Genomic DNA, 18,487 nt, shown 5'->3' with positions numbered 1-18,487 from the left:
TAAAAACACAGAAGTGCAGAGACAGCGCTTGCCTTAAAAGTCTGCAGTCATCTGCAATCCAGACAAGACACAAAAGCTGAGGGAATTGTTAAGATACAATGTATTGTATCTTAATGTTAAGATACAAAGCTAAGAGAAAGGAAGACTCGAGTTTACGTTGAGCTGGGACTCAGTAATGAATCATATGTTCAGGAACATATTTCTGCAGCTTCTTCTCTTTCCTCAGCTGGAAGTTTCTCCTCAGCCAGCTCTTAGGTCACAGAGGGACTGTCTGCCTCCTTTTCTGTCAGGCCCAAAGAATCCCTGCATTTCTCAAATATTCTCCCTTGTTCTTTTCTCTTCAAAATTGGCCTGACAGAAAAATCAAATGCTGGATGATGGCTATGTCCTGGAAGATCTCCTCTGCTTGCATGCAAGCCCTGTATAAAGAAAGAAAAATAACAAGCAACAACTTCTTGATGTAGCGTATATCACATCTCTCCATCTCCATCCTATTTTCACCTTTAGTACTAGGAGACACTGAAGAAAAGAAGTTGTTTCACAACAACTTTACAATTCCCAAGTGCCTTGGACCTTGATCCATGGAACCTCTGCATATGCCTAAAATGTAGCAGAGCTGCTGGCTGTTGGAAATGTTGTTCTGACATCTTTTGGAGAGAGCTGTTGGTGTGCATTCCTTAAAAAGTGGATTTGCCAAGCAGTGATATCAGGATTATGAGACTCAAATTACTACTGAAATGGCTATTTACAGTTTCAAGAGATTCTCTCAGTGACAACAGAGAGGGGCCACATGAACACTAGGTCAAATGCTTACGTGACAAATGGGTTAGCAATAGCACTTGGACTTCTGCGCGAAGGGCTAATGTTGGGAGGCCTCCTGTGATCTCAGGAAGCAGGAACCAGGAAACGTATTTAGAAATGTAAGCAGAAGCAGAGGTCAGCATGAGGGAAAAACAAAGCGTCCAATTATTGTAACAAGACAGATGTCTGTAGCCAAAGGACCAGGGAGATCTACGCAGGATACATGTGGTACTGCAAGAGGAAATGAAGTGCAGAAGAAATCCAAATATAGCAAGTCAAGATATGTTGGACTAACTGAACATAGATGCATCTACTGAATGGCACTTCAGTGGAGGTTGACTTATGCTTGGCATATGGATAAAGCAATTAGCCCATCAAGAAAATCACATTAGATGACAAGAGGTAATAATGCTATAATGTAATACAAAAGGAACTGATTTTACAGATAAAAAAAAGAAACCACAGCCTGGTTTCTGCATATTCAGGCTGATGAGCAATTGGACCCCTCTGTACATTGCCCTATGGTGAAAGAACATGAATGAGAAAACACTATCATAGTGAGATTTGTACCTGATAAAAGCCAAATAAGCTGAGAAAAGCCAATTAGTCACCTGAGTGAGGGATTGGAAACTGACCCTGGAAAAACCACTACCGTGTCTGACACACGGTGAGAGGCATCTCATGGGGCTTGATTGTGGTTCTTGGTACCCTGACAGACATCAGCAGGTGAACTGTGAAGAAAGAAGCCAGAAAGGAAAGACAGGGAGACCTCCCTGTGATGCTCTTCAACACAAGGGTCCTACTGGATGCCCAGCACAACTAGAAAGAACCAGTTTGTTTAGAAACAAACCCTCAGCCTATCAGATCCATAGCAGACAACCTCTGCAGATAGATATGCATTCTATAATGATTATTCAGCACGTTACATGTTTACCTTATTGGTGCCTTAGAACTTGTTTTTTTATATATCATACTAAGTCTTTTGTAGAGAAAAAAAAGTATATATATACATATTTTTGCCCTGATGACATAGTATATTTTCTACTTTGAAAAAAACACTCAGCAAGAAACAGAATGCCTAAGACTGAAGGGGAGGTCTGCATGAAGAGACCTGAGATAACTCTGACTATTACTGCTCATCATTCAGTCACCAAAATAAGCAGGGTGAAATAAATAAATAAATAAATAAACAAATAACTAAATAAAACAGATTAGAAAGTGGGCTACTGTCTTATAATTAACATATTTTTGCAATGCTAAAGCATAAATACTCACATGCAGAAAAGTTTTCTCCCAGAGGCTTCCAGGCAAAGTGTGCTAAAGGTTGATTCACTGGATGACCACAAGATGAAACAGTTATCAGTGCATGGGTGCTTAAAAACATCCTTATCTCCCAGCAACTGGTCACTCTTAACCACCAAGAAGTATTAACTCTCCACAGTCACAGCACATAAATCTTAAATTAAACATGTTCTTCTTTAGTCACCTGGGGGTATGTGTACAGCCATGATAATATTCTCTTACAAAATTCAGTCTAATTTATTATGGCCTGGGGTAATGACATAAGACCAAGCCTGATCCCAGTCCTTGTTTATGCAATTTGTATAAGAGGATCTCAGACCTTTGTTTTTGATATGTGCTGAACACCATCTTTGTTATCACTCTGTTCAAATCTTCTAGTAAGGGCTTAAAAATTGTTTTGATGAGATATTTCTGGTAAGGGCTTTAAACTGGTTTTGATGAGATATTTCACCTTCATCTTTTACTCTCCACAAAGGATGAAGCAATTGAGAAATTACATACAGTTTCTGAAGATATCAATAAAGAGTTGGTAGCAAGCAAGTTGAATAGTCACAAACTCCAAGAACAAGAACTACAAATCAGAACAAGAACTACAAATCTTGACTGAATGCCAATGTTTAAACAGGAAACTAACGTCCAATTCCCAAGACAGAGCAACAGCAGAGAGAGACCAGTCACAGAGCTCTCCCAAAATAGCACAGGGCACAGATGAAGCCACATGAATGCTTCTAATGTAAGACATCTTTAGCGTGCAACAGATTTAATGAAACCTTGAACAGAAGCATCAAGAGAGATTTTGTCACACCAATTAAAAGGAGCACGCAGGTGAAACTGATGTGAACATGTGAAAACATATGACACATAAGTGAATGTATGAAAATATACATGAAACCTGTTCATGTCAAAGCCCCCATTATTTGACTCTACTCTGCACAAAACACGATATTTCCAGTAACAGAGATCATCATTCACAGCCTAGCCAAACACTGGGAAATATCCAGGGAGATTATGACCTAACTGTCCACATCCTGGACTAAGAATATCAAAACAAAAAAAGTCTACTCACATTGTTATTTATGCTGAAATACTAGCCAACTTCTCTACCACTTCTGAGTTCCAAAATATACTAATCATCTTCATAGGAATATATTATTTATTTCATTTTAAAAACTTCCATATACAACCTCCAACTGAGGAAGAAGTGATGAACAAAAACATCTTAGGATAAAGTATCTAAAGAGCAGAGCTCCTGATGGGTTTGATTTACATCTGAATGCATTTAGCATCAGCATTTAAAAATTACAGAAGTCTATACGACTCTCCCCAAACTCAAATTTTGCAACTCATAAACCTTTCTGGGATTTATAACAGTTTGTTTTGCACTGTATTCTGCATTCCATATTCTGGGGTGGTTAGGTGGATGGGTGGACAGAAATATTAATATTAATGGAGATTTATAAAATTATAGATGTTAAACTTTGTAAGCACTGACCAAATATAGAGCATACTACCTCAGAATTAAATACATCCAAAAAAAGGTACAACTCCAGGATGAAAGTAACTATTTGTACCACAAACAGTAACAGCAACATAAACAAAAAAACATACTCTTTAAACATTGGATCACCTTGGCAGTGGTCCTAACTCAGGGAAGAGAACATGACAGTGACTGTTTAGCTCAAGGTTTCATAGATTGGCCTGAGCTGGCTTAGCAAAGATGAATGCAGTCACTGTGTGACATGTTGAAGGCAGTGAATAAAGGGAAGCAGAGCAAGTGAGAAATATTTTCCCATTTTCCATAATCCATGTGTTGTTTTTTGTTTGTTTTTTCTTCCCGTATCTACAATATCAATACCCTATTAGCAAATTAAAGATACCTAGCATAAGGGCCATCTGATATTTAACATGTATTCATCTTCAGAGCTACATATTTTCTCTTTTTTAATAGAGAACAGAAAACAAGGTTTGGTGACTGATTTTGCTAAACACTTCTTGCACAACCTGGGTAGATACCCACCTGAGCCTTACATTCTGCATCCATGAAGCAGCCTAACAATGTACTTTCAATCTGCTGATGTGAAAGAGAAGTGCTGCTACATATTGGAAACAGTGGGCTACCAATTGTATGCGGTTCTTTTTCACTCGGCTCAGCGTTACTGGTAGATCACTGCAGAGTGTCCAATGGCTTATCTGTAGCACCAGCAATGCAGGATCTCCTTTTTGACTTTTAGGTTATGTCCATCATTGTCAAGGAGATGTCTATGTAAAATTAAATATCCTTTAAATAAATCCCTATACTAATAAACTGTAAACACTTTTGCATTACTATATAATGGAATATGACTCTTAAAAAAGGATTAAAAATGACTGAACTTCACATTGTCACATTTTTTTTCAAAACAACAGAACTGATACTTCAACCAACTTTTGAGAAGTATTTGAAATCAAGAGCTGCTGTCACGAAACTATCTAAAAAGTATTTTTTTTTTTTGCTCATCTGAGAAAATTACATAGCAAAACAAAGATGCAAAATTTCACATTTTGATTAAATACATCACCCACCAATTCAACACAATATCTGTTGTTAATTCCTGCAGCTGTGGTTGTATATCCTTTAATTCTTTCCTATAGCTTAAAAAAAAAAAAAAAAAAAAAAAGGTGACAGGAACAACTGAGAACAACTGAGAGCTATGAAGAGGAAATGTGATATCATTTTCTTATTGTTATCCAGAATTCCAGAATGACATGGATAGATGTGGAAGCCTATCTTTGACTTTTTCCAGATGTCTGTGGAACTGTATCAGCATTCCAGCTTTGTTTTATATGGATGTGTACTCTGTGAACTTCTTTGTTCAGGCTTTTATTTTTCACTGTGTGAGAGGGAATTTTGACATTTCAACCAGAACATGAGAAGTTGCAAAAATAATTTTCAAATTCATGTATCAGTGCAATCTAACTTGTGGAAAAGCTGTTGAGAGAACAGGATGGTAATGAACAGGTGGTATTTGTTCTCAAGGCAATGCAATCTCATCAGCTGAAATTTATTTTGGTTTAAAATCCTCATAAAAATATGATACCATGAGATTGCAGTACCGGAAGATATGGCCAGTCCTGCTTGGCCGTAGAACTGCTATACTACCCTGAGCAGAATCATGGCTCACATTATATGCCAACAAGACCAATCTGATCTTGGTTGATATCCAAAAGTTTTCTCTGCACCTTTTTTTTGGAAGCACTCATACTTGCAGTCAAGGAGGCCACTACAGAGCATCTTCCTACCTCACCAGTACCTGGTATTTTAAACTTTGGAAAATTCCATTCAATTCAATTTTATTAGTGAAAAACAGTGCTGAAATCCTTTCACTCCCCCACTCCACCCCCAACCCCTTTGCTTACCAAGGTTGGCTAATTGGGTAATTCAATTAGACTGATTCTTGAAATTGCACAGGTTGCTTCAGTACAAAAACTTAATAATCACAGAAAACTCCTACTGTAAGGAATAAGGTCCCTGAAAATTAAAATGTGCATGTGGGTGGGTATAATCAAAAACAAAGAAAGAAACACAACTGAATAGCAATTTAAAGGCTTTTCTTGACCCCTTCCCACAGTACTGATTTTTTGTGTTTCTGCTAGTCTTATACTTTATCTTTAGGCAAACAAAACATCAGATAGCCAATAACATGCTAAAGGATAGCCATGAAATAATGAGAATTGTTTGAATAGTGTTATGAACTGGGAACTGTTGTCAGAACAACAGTATCAGCTTCAATTATTATTATTATTATTTATTCCTGTAATATTTGTCTGTTGCAGTTTGTGAGAGTCTTTAGCTGATATCTTCACAAATATAAAAAAGTTAGCCACAAGAAGTATTTACTATCTCCTTTATATTAAAACAGAAAAAAAAATCCAGACATAAATAAGGCTTTCAACAGTAGGTCTTGTAATTCCACAAGTTTTATATTGCAGCTGTGTTTAATTAACACTAGACCACCACACCCTCCAGGTGGAAGATTTTGAGGACCATTAAAATCCAGTTTGGTGCCTTGACTAAGGTCTGTATTTTTAAGAATGATGGTTGGTTGCTAGACGCTACAATAGAGCCTGTTCTGGGTATAATTTGAGTCCTTTGATGTTCCTATGGTAGAGACAAGAACATGGGTTCTCTCAGAAACATTACATTATTTGCAGACAGACCTGTGGGGTCTAGGAAAAGCAGGAATTTCTTGGAACCTGTTATGTAGCCATCTGTGGCATTGCTAAGAAACTGCAGGGACACAATCCATGACAAGGTCACAATCTGCTGGTTTTAAAGGATGCATTGAAAATCATCCTCTTATATTTCAGTATTCTGAATTTCTACGCCAAAAAGACCCATAAAAAAAAAATAATAATAATAAAAAAAAAACGGTCAGGCTATGTGAAGTTTCTTGGCCATAATGACTTTATAGGTGAAGTGATTCATGAACCAAAAATGCATGTTAACAGTTCTATGGCGTTTACATTGGGGGCTGGCTGTCCTCTTTTGAAATGTATGACTCTATGCATAATAGAAATAACTGGTAGGACTTTCGATTTATTAATGTACACTAAGTTACATTGCTACCAATATCCTTCAGGGCTGAAGTTCTGTTTTTATTATGAATAACCTTTTACTCTTCTAATGAGTACAGTAATGGATTGATGATACTAAACCCCACAAAGCTTGAGAAAGCTCTCATCAACCACTAGCTGGAGTTTACGAATAATTTGGTATCACTGATAATATTTAGAAATCAAGTTCATTCTCCAGTCACTGAACTTTGAAAGGTATTGTATCCTTTCTTTTTTTTCTAGACGTAAAAATAAAATTATGGTGTTGTCATGAAATATTTTTCATTTACTTTCTTTCACTGATTTTTTTTCACCATTGAAAATCATACTGTTTGTACTCTAGATGATGAGTATAACATCTCTAAAATTCAGTTTATTAATTCCTTTAAACAAAATCCTAAAAGAATTTGGTATGATAAAATTCAGCAGTAAACACAGTATATGTGGATGGAAATGGTACAATGCTACATGTACAGATATCAGGAAAATGCTAGACTTGTAATGAAACAAAAGGGTTTAAGATTAGATTAAACAAGATTAAGATGTTTAAACAAGATTAAGATTAATCTTAATTAAGATTAAGATTAATCTTGTTTAAGATTGAAATCAAATCCAACCTTCTAAATGAGTTCTCTTCCTTCCAAAGATATGAAAGGTATTTTTCCTTCTTTGGTGACTGCAAAGGACTTTTACTTATTTATTTTGCCCTGTGTTAATATAAGCATGACAGAAGAGCTGCATGTTGTTTACACAAAAGTTGTAACGTACAGGGCCTTCTTGCACACTGTGTGGTTATTGATTCAGACATATGTATACACACACACACACACACACACACACAAACATATATATATATATATATGTGTGTGTGGCAGAAATTGATGGGAATTTTAAGGCCTTTTCCATTCAGAAGTGGACTCAAAACGTGGAAAGTTCAGACATAATTTTACCCAGACTCAGGGCTGTGTTCTAACACACTGACACAGGAGAGCCCACCAAAGCATTTCAAGTCCAAGTCTGTGAAGAAAATATTTTTTTTCCCCAAATGGCTCCAAGCCATATTTATGTGAACAACGCCTTTTGCTTTGTTTCACGGGGTGATTTTTTCTCACGTTGCAGATTCCATTGAACAGCTAAGTAAACCCAGTTCTTTCTACTCTACCTTAACTTTGGGTTAAGATCTGCCTTTTGCCCTGAGCAGTCCCCAGGCTGCATCTCAGATGGCTGCCACCCCCAGGCAGGATGGCTCGCCTTTTAGCTAGGGACCCAGCCATGGCAGAGCTGCTCTGGTTAGCAGTTGTCAACTCAACTCACTTTTGCTGCTCACTTCCCAGCTGAGACCCAGAGCACGCTGCTGACACAAAGCATGCAGAGGCATGGCAGGCTCAAGCCAAAGGGCTTGGTCCCAGGGATAAAAACTGGCTCAGACTTACAGGGTGGGTACATACAAAGCCTCACAGCACCACGCTAGCAAATTGGGTTTTCTAGGAATACTCAAAATGATTACATGATGAAGAGCGATACATAAAGATGTAAACAATCTAACACAAGATAAATCCTCGGAATTAAAGTGAAATATTTTTTTTCAGTGGAAAGCATTTTTCTAAACAGTGTTCAACACACATATATATAGTTTCCTATTTCTGCACAGTAACTCCCCTAAGACTCCCCACTAAATATTTATGTTACAGTGATTTGAATGCTCAGCAAGAGAACTTTTCAACATAATGCTCTACACCAGAACAGAGAAGCTAGTTGCTAAAGCACCAGTGTTGATCCTTACATACCCCATACTGCTACAACAAAACACTGTAGATGAGCCAGAAAAAAACACTGAAACAGTACTGCTGGTGTGTGAGGTTTGTCCCTGTAACGGTACACACAGACCTGTAACTGGTTGCATGAGAAACCTGTTTCTGACCTTGCTGGTCTTTTAAAAACTTTTCAGAATATGGAAAGCAGACTTTCTAGTAATTTGTGACATAAAAGTAGTTGATATTGCATAATGTCTGGTAAGATTTTCATAGGAGGATCAAGAATATAACTAGAAGGAAAACAATAAAATAGCTACTTACAGAAATGTAAAATTTTTGTTGTTGTTGTTGTTGTTTTTACATCTTTGTTTCTTAATTTACCAAGAGCATAAATCAACAAAAGAACTACTCTCCTCCACACACACATCCTGCTGTCCTCTCTACTATTCAAGATTTATCAAGTGCCTTTTCCTGCACAGCTGGCCTTCATTTGTTCTTCCCACTTGCTACTTCTGCTCCAGTCCTTAAGCAGGCAGAGGGAGACAGACAACAGCTACTCTGTCCTCCTACCTGCAGCCCCCAAAACAAGGTGACAGTGATGGTCACCTTTCTTTTACATGCCTGCAGTCTGGTGTACTCATCCTAGCTACAGATCAGACATGGCAAAGAAATTTTCTTTGTGTTTCCTCTGGTGTAGCAACAGAACATCTTTGGAAGACCGCTAGCTTCAGAAACAGGCTGTAGTCTGCACCCAGTGGCTTCCCAACTCTTATCTCCAGTGCCTACCTGGTTGTCAAAAACACTGAGTCTGAGGTGACCCCTTTCACTGCCACTCAGTGTCAGACAACTTTCCGCTTCACTTCAAACATTTCATCAAAATTTAGCCAAAGTTTCAATCTGTATTGCATTTTTAGTTTTATCTTGCTCTGAAAATGTCTGATATTTATATTGCTGTACTGACATATGTCACAATGTAAATTATCACAGAAATTTGATGTAGATTACAAAATACAGTACTGGACTTAGAAAATGTACTGTGCTGCAACAAATACCCTCAAAGCACACAGCGTAATTCCTTTTTTCACTGAATTATGAACACAAAGAGAAGAATTACAAACTCAAGAATGCATCCTGAAGTCAGTTTTTAACAACAAAAAAAATCAAAACCAAACAAAAACAACAGCTTTTTGCCATTCATGTCATGTTCATGGTGAATAGTTTCATGTCAGGAAAATAGTGAGTTTGTATGCAACCTGGAACACATGATTTCTTTTTCTTTGATAATAATCTTAAATGAAAGCATCTTAAATGAAAGAACACAAGTATACTAACTTAATTCCAGCATGATTATATATTATGCAGAAGGTTTTGTATGTCAATGCTTAAAAAGAATATTTAGAATGTTGCTGGATTTTCACATGGAAGCATGTGAGTCTAGAACTAAAGACTCCATAAGTACAATGAAAACTAACTTTCTGAACTGTTATGCATAATGCCCAGCAGGAAATTAAGCAAGACTTATCATACATGCCTAAGAAGCAATTACAGAAGCTTCTGTTTCCTCAGTCATAAATTTCCTAGCTGCATAAAGTTACACTGGAAGTGTTGAAGCAATGATGACATTCAGCGTGTAGTGGATTAAAGTAAAATTAACTTTCATGTGGAGAATAAACTATTGTTGCTTTTTCTTTATTTGTCAGGCAAAAAACTCACATTAAAACCTTTCCTTGATCAGGGGCTTATCAGAGGATGTGATCCACATGATCTACATGATGTTATATATTATTGAATTTTGGAAAAAATGAAATGACAATCAGAAATGGTCATTGGTAATAATGTACAACCACATGCCTTTCTAGGATCTTGTATATATAATGTATTTGTACCAACATAAAATTATAGCAGTTTTCACAGCTAGGCATCCTTTTTAGTCATGAGTTCTCCTTGATTCCACAGACAGATCCCTTTTTACACATTTCATGACTCAGACACTGCTTATTTTTATGCACAACAACAAACAACCAGGGAATTACAGGAACTATACTAACTTTTTTATTCTTAATGTCATTCTCCCACCTTTCTGTCATGTCTTAAGTTTCAGGAGTACTTGCCATGCAAAGCAGGTTTGACAGCATCTTAATCAGCTATGAACTCACTACAGACAATGCATGCTTGCATTACTTGTGCTAATCTCTGAATAATTTTCTGTCTCTCAGTGGAGATTTGGATAAATGGTTATTACTTTTATACTCATACAGTCATTGCTTTTAAACTCATAATTTACAGGGATAGTTGCTAATATGAGGACATTATCAGAATATTAGTTTCTTGGAATATTTCAAATTTTCAGTATTTTCAAAATACTTGAAGGCAGCCCTGCGTGAAATTATATGTCCAAAGAGCTGACAGGAGTCCATGAAATATATGTTCATACTCTAGGCAGGTGTTCAACCAGTAAGTCACGGTATTTGAAAGTCCTGCATGCATCTGCCACACACCGTCGCCATAGAAGCAGGAAATTCTGAATGCAATTTCTTAATTCTTTGCCCCTCTATAAGTAGAAATACTGTGTTTATTTCCAATTAATTAATAAATGCACTTAGAAATATGCTGGTTTTTACAATACAGTACTTTTCAAAACCAGCACAACCTTGAAAGAATACTTGGGAGGATATAAAAGACATTAAATATGACTAGGTACAGAGGGAAAAGTACCTGGTACTCATTCCAATGAAAGGTCAACTGTAGTCCCGAGTCTGAGGTTTCAATAAATGGAGAATCCTAATTTGTTTGTACTGGATATTTCTGCTTCCTAATATAACCCAAAGCCCCAGGGACATGCTGGTAGTAAAGCAAACACAGGACGGTCTTTCAGCCAAGAAATCATTTCAAATTTATCTAAAGCAGAAAGTTATTATGATTCCACAATGGTGGCATGCATTTGTTTGACATTCAACACGGCATACTGGGGGCAGAGAAATATCTGAATTTAGTTCCCATGATCTAATAGAGAAGCTATCTAGGCAACTTGGTGATTTAAGTCTATTCTCCCTTTTTTCTTCATATAACCATTTTGTAAATTAAGCATCCAAGCAATACACAGTAAATAAATGCAGAATTTCACAGAAATCTTTAGAAAGATTTCTAAGGATTAATTACAGACCCATTAGTTCTATTATTTGAGGTACAAGAAAAATATCCAGAAGTACCATAAATGTCAATTTTGATATTCCAGCAAACATTGAACACAAACCAGTGTATTCACAAATCAGTAAATAGCTGATTAAAAATACAGCTGAAAGAAAAAAATAATCTTAATTGTATTTCTTAATGAATAAAATATTGTTGTGAAAGGATACGGTTTTCAATAGATCTGGGTGTAGACTTCAACACCAGGAGATGGTACAGTCATCACAAAATAAAAAATGGGTACATACCACTACTACTAAGAGAAAAATAAATTGGAATATTTTTACAGATTACTAAACAAAAAAATAGGACACACTTACAGAGGAGTAGTACAGTGAGGAGTATTTTCCTGATTTACTGAAAGTAAAGTTTAAAATGAACATCATGGAAAACATTGCTCTTGCTGATGGAAACGTCATTTCAAAAACATGTTTAAAATTATTCTTAACAAAGAACTACAGCAAGCATACTGAAGAACTTATTGTCTCTATGTTACCTCTACGTTTATTGCCTCCATATTACCTTTTGATCAAATTTGCAATTGCCTGTCTCACAGATTCCATATGCAAAGGGCATTGTTTAATCTAATAAACAGAATTTTATTTCATCAGAAGTACAAATTTAATAATAAAATTGTATTACCGCACGAATACTACTACATCTCAAAATCCGATTGTGTTATATGAAAATATCATCAGCATAACAAGACTGATTACCTAGGTCTTGATAGCTTAAGAAGATCAACACAACTCACACTTGCTGTATTTGTCTTTTTCCCTCCCTATATGAACTCTGATTTAAAAAATGAACTATCTGGTTATATTAGTTCCATACAACACAGCTGTGGCTAACCAGAAATTTTTTATTAAGCCAAACGACAAGTTCTAGCAGCAAGATTTTACTCATGCTAGGCAATACTATCAAGGTTGAAAGAAACAAAAACCCTCTGTTGGCTATATGTTTTAAATACCTCTATCAACCCACCAGCATATATCTATCTTGCTTAGAAAATGATATGGCATTTTTGTAGCCATCCTGAAAGAGAAGGAAAGGTATGACCTCTAAAAGAGGAAAGGGATGGAAAATAAAAATCTGAAGAAGCTAAACATTCAAAGACTTGCTTTTTTAAATGCTACCAGCTGATTTTGAATAAATTCAGCATAAGAGCAGAGTAATTAAAAATCAGTCAAAAATTCTACTTTCTGCTTTGCTTTTGCAGATGGCCTAAATTAATCTGCTTCTAGATGTACATGTAAAAGATTATTAAAGGGATATTCAATAAATGTCTTTAATTTCCAAAATGAAACTAAAACTGTATAAGGTTTAAGAGGTAAGAATCAATTTAAACATTTTTCAAGTGTTCCTATTACTAAAATGAAAATATTTTCAGAAGACATAATACAGCAGTGTGAAAAGAAAAACTGAAAACAGAAATGATCTTTTGATTCAGAAGCTGGCATTTAAATATACCCAAAGTGACCTTCAGAATTTGAAAATAAAGGTATACCCTTCTCTCATCTATTTCTTAAACTGGCAGAAATAAGATGATTAACTACACAATGCAACAAATTTTAAAGAAAACACAGAATCAAATAAAAACATTAATTCATTCATTTCTGATGTGAAAATGATGGAGTCATAGAATTAGCTTTAATTTTCCTGAAGGAGTAAAGTAGCGGAGAGAAGATTCACTGTAGTGACATGGAAAATTCACGTACTTCATCCTTGGAGCATTCAAACACAAATCAAAATAATTACAAGGTGGGTTTGTTGTTTTTCATGTTTATTTTTATCTTTCTTTCTTTTTGCTATTACAGCTTTTCCCCTTCCTCAAAGTATTGCCCTTTTACTGCAACAAAAGTCCTGGTCCACTTTTGCACTACCTACTCTCACTTAATTTCCACAAGGGCAAAGTGTGGTGTAATTTATTCAAACTCAGGGAGAAATCAGTTCCAGCAAAATCAAAACAAAGATTAAATTTAAAGAAAAAAATCTAATATATATCCAAAATATATCCAGTATATCAAAAATCCCTCACGATATTATTTGCAGGTGGCGCCCCTTCACATGGGGCCATGAACTAACTGGGAGACAGAATTCAACAGTCTTGAAAACATTCTGGAAGAAACTGGGCAAGCACAAATTTCTGTTACAATGTAGGTGTACTCACCTACATAAATATGGGTTTAGGAAAAAAAAACACATTAGGTGCTCTGCAGAAAAGTATTTGTAGGTTATAGTGAATCACAAACAAAGCAGGAGATGATGCTACTGTTGGGAAAAAAAAAAAAAAAAAGTACCATATAGTAACACACACACAGGTATTGTCACTTGTAGACATATAGGTAATTGTTATATTCAGAATATATTAAAAAAAAAAATCTCAGCTGAATTACTGCCTTACATTGGGCACTGAACTTCAAAGAAGTATGTGGACCACTTGACAACTTGGAGAACACAAAAATAATTAAACCAATAATTAAACAATTAGACCAATATTAAAATTATTATTAATAATCATTAATATTAATTATTATTTCTAATTAATTATTATTAATAAGTGATTATTATTGAATATTAATATTGAATAATTAGACCAATAATTAAACATGGCCCATGAAGAAATTTTGGAGGGACTGAAGATCTATTAAGAGGAAAGAATGAAAGGAGTATATGTGACAGACATGACGGCAGCCAGTTACTTCAAGCAGTAACCAAAAAGAGAAATGGAAATGTTTTCTCCATTTCTACAGTATATTGAAGGAGCAAGACAAGGTATTTTGATTAAGGGGGAAAAAGTCCCTAATGATAAGCATCAGAAGAGACTGTAGAATATTTCCAGTCAGGCATACAGGACCTAATAATAAGATAAACAGCTGTAAAAACTGTTTCATTAATAGCTGATCCCAGTCTGGATAACTCCAGTCTTCTTGTCTACACTTCTGTGCTTCTTACTGAGTGACAAGAGTTGAATAAACATTAACAGCTAACTCTAACAGGCAGAGATCATAACACTGTGCAGATGCTACAGGCACAGTGCTGTCATTTCTCCAGCTATGGCTTAGCACACTGCTGTAGTCAATTTTGCAAAGCATTATTCATATAGCTGGGGAACAGGAAATGCAGTAGGGCTTTGTCACCAAATAATTACAAGCAGAAGTACTACCAAAGTACTTTCTGGAGTAGGAATTCTGACTTCTCCTCACTTACATAGTACCACATATTCTCTGATGCCATTTAATGACAATACTTTATGTTTCAACTAGTCTAAGCAAGGATTTGGTATTTTTTGTCTCTTTGATCCTCAGTGGACTTTTTACCTTTTTTAACTTCTTCTGCACCTTGCTGGTCCAGCATCCATAATGCCAGCATCATTTTCCCTTCTTCATTAACTTTACCTGAAGTTGATCAACTGTTGCCATACCAGTGAACCAAATGGTGCCAAGTTTACTCTGGCTTTGAAATTCAACAACTGATTTTTATTTATTTATTTATGGCTTGGCTTGCTTGACTGTTAGAACAATCTGTGGAGCTACTTTTGTTGGCCCACTTTTCTCCCAAAAAGTCAAGCATAGTCTGGGAGTTCACATGGGGCAAATACTGTTCCCAACAGGTAACTTAAACACACTCTCTGTGCCCAGGAGGCAAAGAGAGATTAATAGTGAGGATGTGGGTCATTCATGTGAACTGGTCTCAGTGTCAGAGAGCAGCCTGAGGCACATTTAATTTACTACTACATTCACACCCATTATCCTATAAGGCCATTTGTAAAGAAATTATTATTAATAGCAGCTAGAATAGAAGATACTGAATTTAGAGATGTTAATTACAGATAGACAAGGTATGTCTCCTCCTTTTCTTCAGGAGTGTATTCTTCAGAATGAAGTTAACTTTCTAAAATTGTTTTCCACTGTAGATCCCAATTTCCACCACAGGAGGAAGAAAACACTACATGGTTTCTTCTCTGTCTTGGATGGTTAGGAACTCTCTACCCTTCAAATGGTGTCTAACAATGATACAAGTGCTATAATCTAAGTAAAAATAATGTATTATTAATCACAAGAGTATTAGTTATAGGAAATCAACTCTTGCAGTTCTCACGATCGGTAATAATAAACATTTATGGAAAAAAAAAATACACTTTTGAAGGTCTGACTTGAACTGGCAAAGCCTAAGACATTTCAGTTAAGACCGATATTTCATAAACACAATTATGTCTTTTACTTCAAGAAATGGTTTGAGTTAAAGGTGAAATTATAATGTGTGCTCCAAGTTTCCTTAGGATTTTGTTGCTTTAAGTTAAATGCTTTGCTTCATATAAGGTTTCTTGTGTTTAATTGTAGTGTAACTGTTTATTCAAGCGGCAGCAGCATGCTCTGTGATAAATTAAATAGACATTTATCAAGGGCAAGCTGACAGTTTTAAATGTTAAACATAATCATTGTAAGACAAGTACAAATAGCTTCTACCTGGAGGTTACATATCCAAATCACTGGATAGATATTTTAATTAACTTCTGCACAATAAAGAATATTTGCTTCTGAATTATTGAAGAACATTTCCTGAGAGAGGACGATATAAAATGTCATGCAATATATTTGTAAGTAGTGTTTATATATAAATAAAACCTGAAAATCCTTCTTCCTATATGACACAGGCAAGAAAGAGACAAATACTGTTTAAAAATATAAATCTTGAGGTCAAAAATTAACTTTTAATTAAAAAAACATCTTAACAGAGTTCCATCAGACAGAGGAATAATACATGCTTAGAGACATTTTTATTAGTATATCTCATTTTTTTCTTAGTTCAGTGAATTATTAATTAATAACCGTATACCACCTCCAGTTCTGAGGGAATTTTGAGAAAGCCTAAGGATGAAGATACACAACAACCATTGCTAAACCCAAAGAGAACATACTGAGAAACATATGAGTGGGAACAAATGAGTTAACACTGTTCTGTTTTGCTAAACCCATCTAGACTTCTTGCCCTAGTAACAGCAGTTCTTAAGGCAACAAGCTGGGAAAGAAGAAGAAAGCTGAAAACCCATAAGAGCACAGTGGTAAGTGCCTTCCCATCAACCCTTCACCTTTCAAACCACTAAAGCATCTGCACACTTACAATACTAATAAAAGCTAAAAGGTTTTACTCACAGTTAAAACCAGGTTCAATAGTTTTTCCAGCTTCAAGACTGTTTATTGTAATCTGAAAGATGATGTGCAGCAGCAGAAATGATAGACTGGTGAAACACAGAGATTTTAATAATCGTCCTGTATGCCCTGGAAGACAAAATATACATACATGCAGTTGGTGAATTTCTTAATAGCTTTTAAAATTTAAAAATAATAAAAACAATAAAAATATTCTGACCATTGATATTTTTGCAAGTCAGATCCTCATTATTCTTGATTGACTCTTAACAAGCAATGCCATAGAAAAAATCATACTTAAATTAAGGTATCTTTGAGTACTCTTTAATTACAAAACCTACTGATTGTTGTTACTGATATTTCTTTTTTACTTTTGGATTAAAAAAAATTAAAAAAAAATTTTCTTGAGTCCCCAGATAGCAATTTTATATAACAAATAACATAATTATTCTTATCACCATGTTACCTGATACAAGGTATGGTTGATACTTCCAATCTTGGGGAAAATAAAAACCTGTTAACCTAATTATACTTTCCAAAACAAATTAAATTGGAGGAGGTATAACAACAGAAGATCCTCAGTTTGGCTCAGAAATACAGACATGCTTTCAAAGGAATGCTTTGCTTTGTGCAGACTGCCCTCTTTCTCTTCCTGTAGTAGTTTTTTGAAAAGAATTTTCAGTACACACTGAAGAAGACTGTGCCAGATACACTTGGTCTTAGTTCCTCTATGATTTACTAGATATATATAGCCAAAAGTGAATAGCAAATGTTTGATGGAGACTTACAAAATGCCATATAAATCCTCTAGGATACACTCAACTTTATCACAGGCAGCCAGATTTGCAAGGGATGAACCATTAGTATTTCAGAAAATATGCAACTTTAACAATAGGTTTTGTTGCTGATGAAAGACTATACTACCTATCACCCTACTTGATCTATTTACAATAAAATTTCTATTTCTTAAGTATTTTATACTATCCACTTTGTGTATTTGAAGGTCAATTTTTTAATGTACAGATTAAAAAAAATAAATTGCTGCAATTCTTACATAAGGATATAAATAAAACCAAGACTGTGGAGGGCAGAACTAGCAGAGTATACTCTGAAAAGGTTCACCCTACATGCATCCTGTTTCTTTCATTCGTACTCTGTGTGGATCCATTGTAAGCAACTTCTAGAAAGAACATGATGACCAAGACTCTGTGCTCTGGCTCAGATTGGATTACTGAGCAAATGCATCCAAAAGCTCATGACAGGGAGTCAACTGTCCCATTAGTTTAGGCTAAAGATCCCACTAAGGGGAATGTGTTCTTCCTGATGGGCAGAGTCTATCTTTCACAGAAGTCCTTTTGAAATTTGGTAAGTGGTTTATAACCACTTGCACTGTAAGAAAAGATGCAAAGGCACTGAAATAGAGACTTAAGACAGCACTAGGGAAATGCACTCACTTAAGAAGATTTTGGTCACTAGCTCAATGCATGCACAAAGCAACTCACCAGTCAGTACTCTTTGTAAAATGAAATCTAAAATTCTTTGAGAACTGATTATCACTTACCACATCTGCCTAGTATACAGTATGATCTTAACCAGAATATCTAGAAATTTCATATGCAGGATGCTTTAAATACCCAACTTTTCACTTCTTTTAAACATGATAAAATCCCCTCTGTGTGTTTTTTTGTTTGTTTG

General features: G+C 35.5%; 1 protein-coding gene across 7 annotated transcripts in view; it reads right to left on the bottom strand.

The window, feature by feature from the left end:
• Nucleotides 1-18,487, bottom strand: part of PIEZO2 (piezo type mechanosensitive ion channel component 2) — a 347,735-nt gene that overhangs the window by 179,759 nt on the left and 149,489 nt on the right. For all 7 annotated transcript variants that reach the window (XM_032182550.1, XM_032182552.1, XM_032182554.1 and 4 more), the window contains one exon: nucleotides 16,796-16,921. In XM_032182550.1, coding sequence (XP_032038441.1) covers nucleotides 16,796-16,921 — 126 coding nt within the window. The remainder of the gene's footprint in view (nucleotides 1-16,795; nucleotides 16,922-18,487) is intronic.

This window comes from Aythya fuligula, chromosome 2, assembly GCF_009819795.1.
Source record: "Aythya fuligula isolate bAytFul2 chromosome 2, bAytFul2.pri, whole genome shotgun sequence".
NCBI classification, from domain to species: Eukaryota; Metazoa; Chordata; class Aves; order Anseriformes; family Anatidae; genus Aythya; species Aythya fuligula.
The sequence above is the reverse complement of the archived record's forward strand: the minus strand, read 5'-3'. Positions and strand labels throughout refer to the sequence as shown.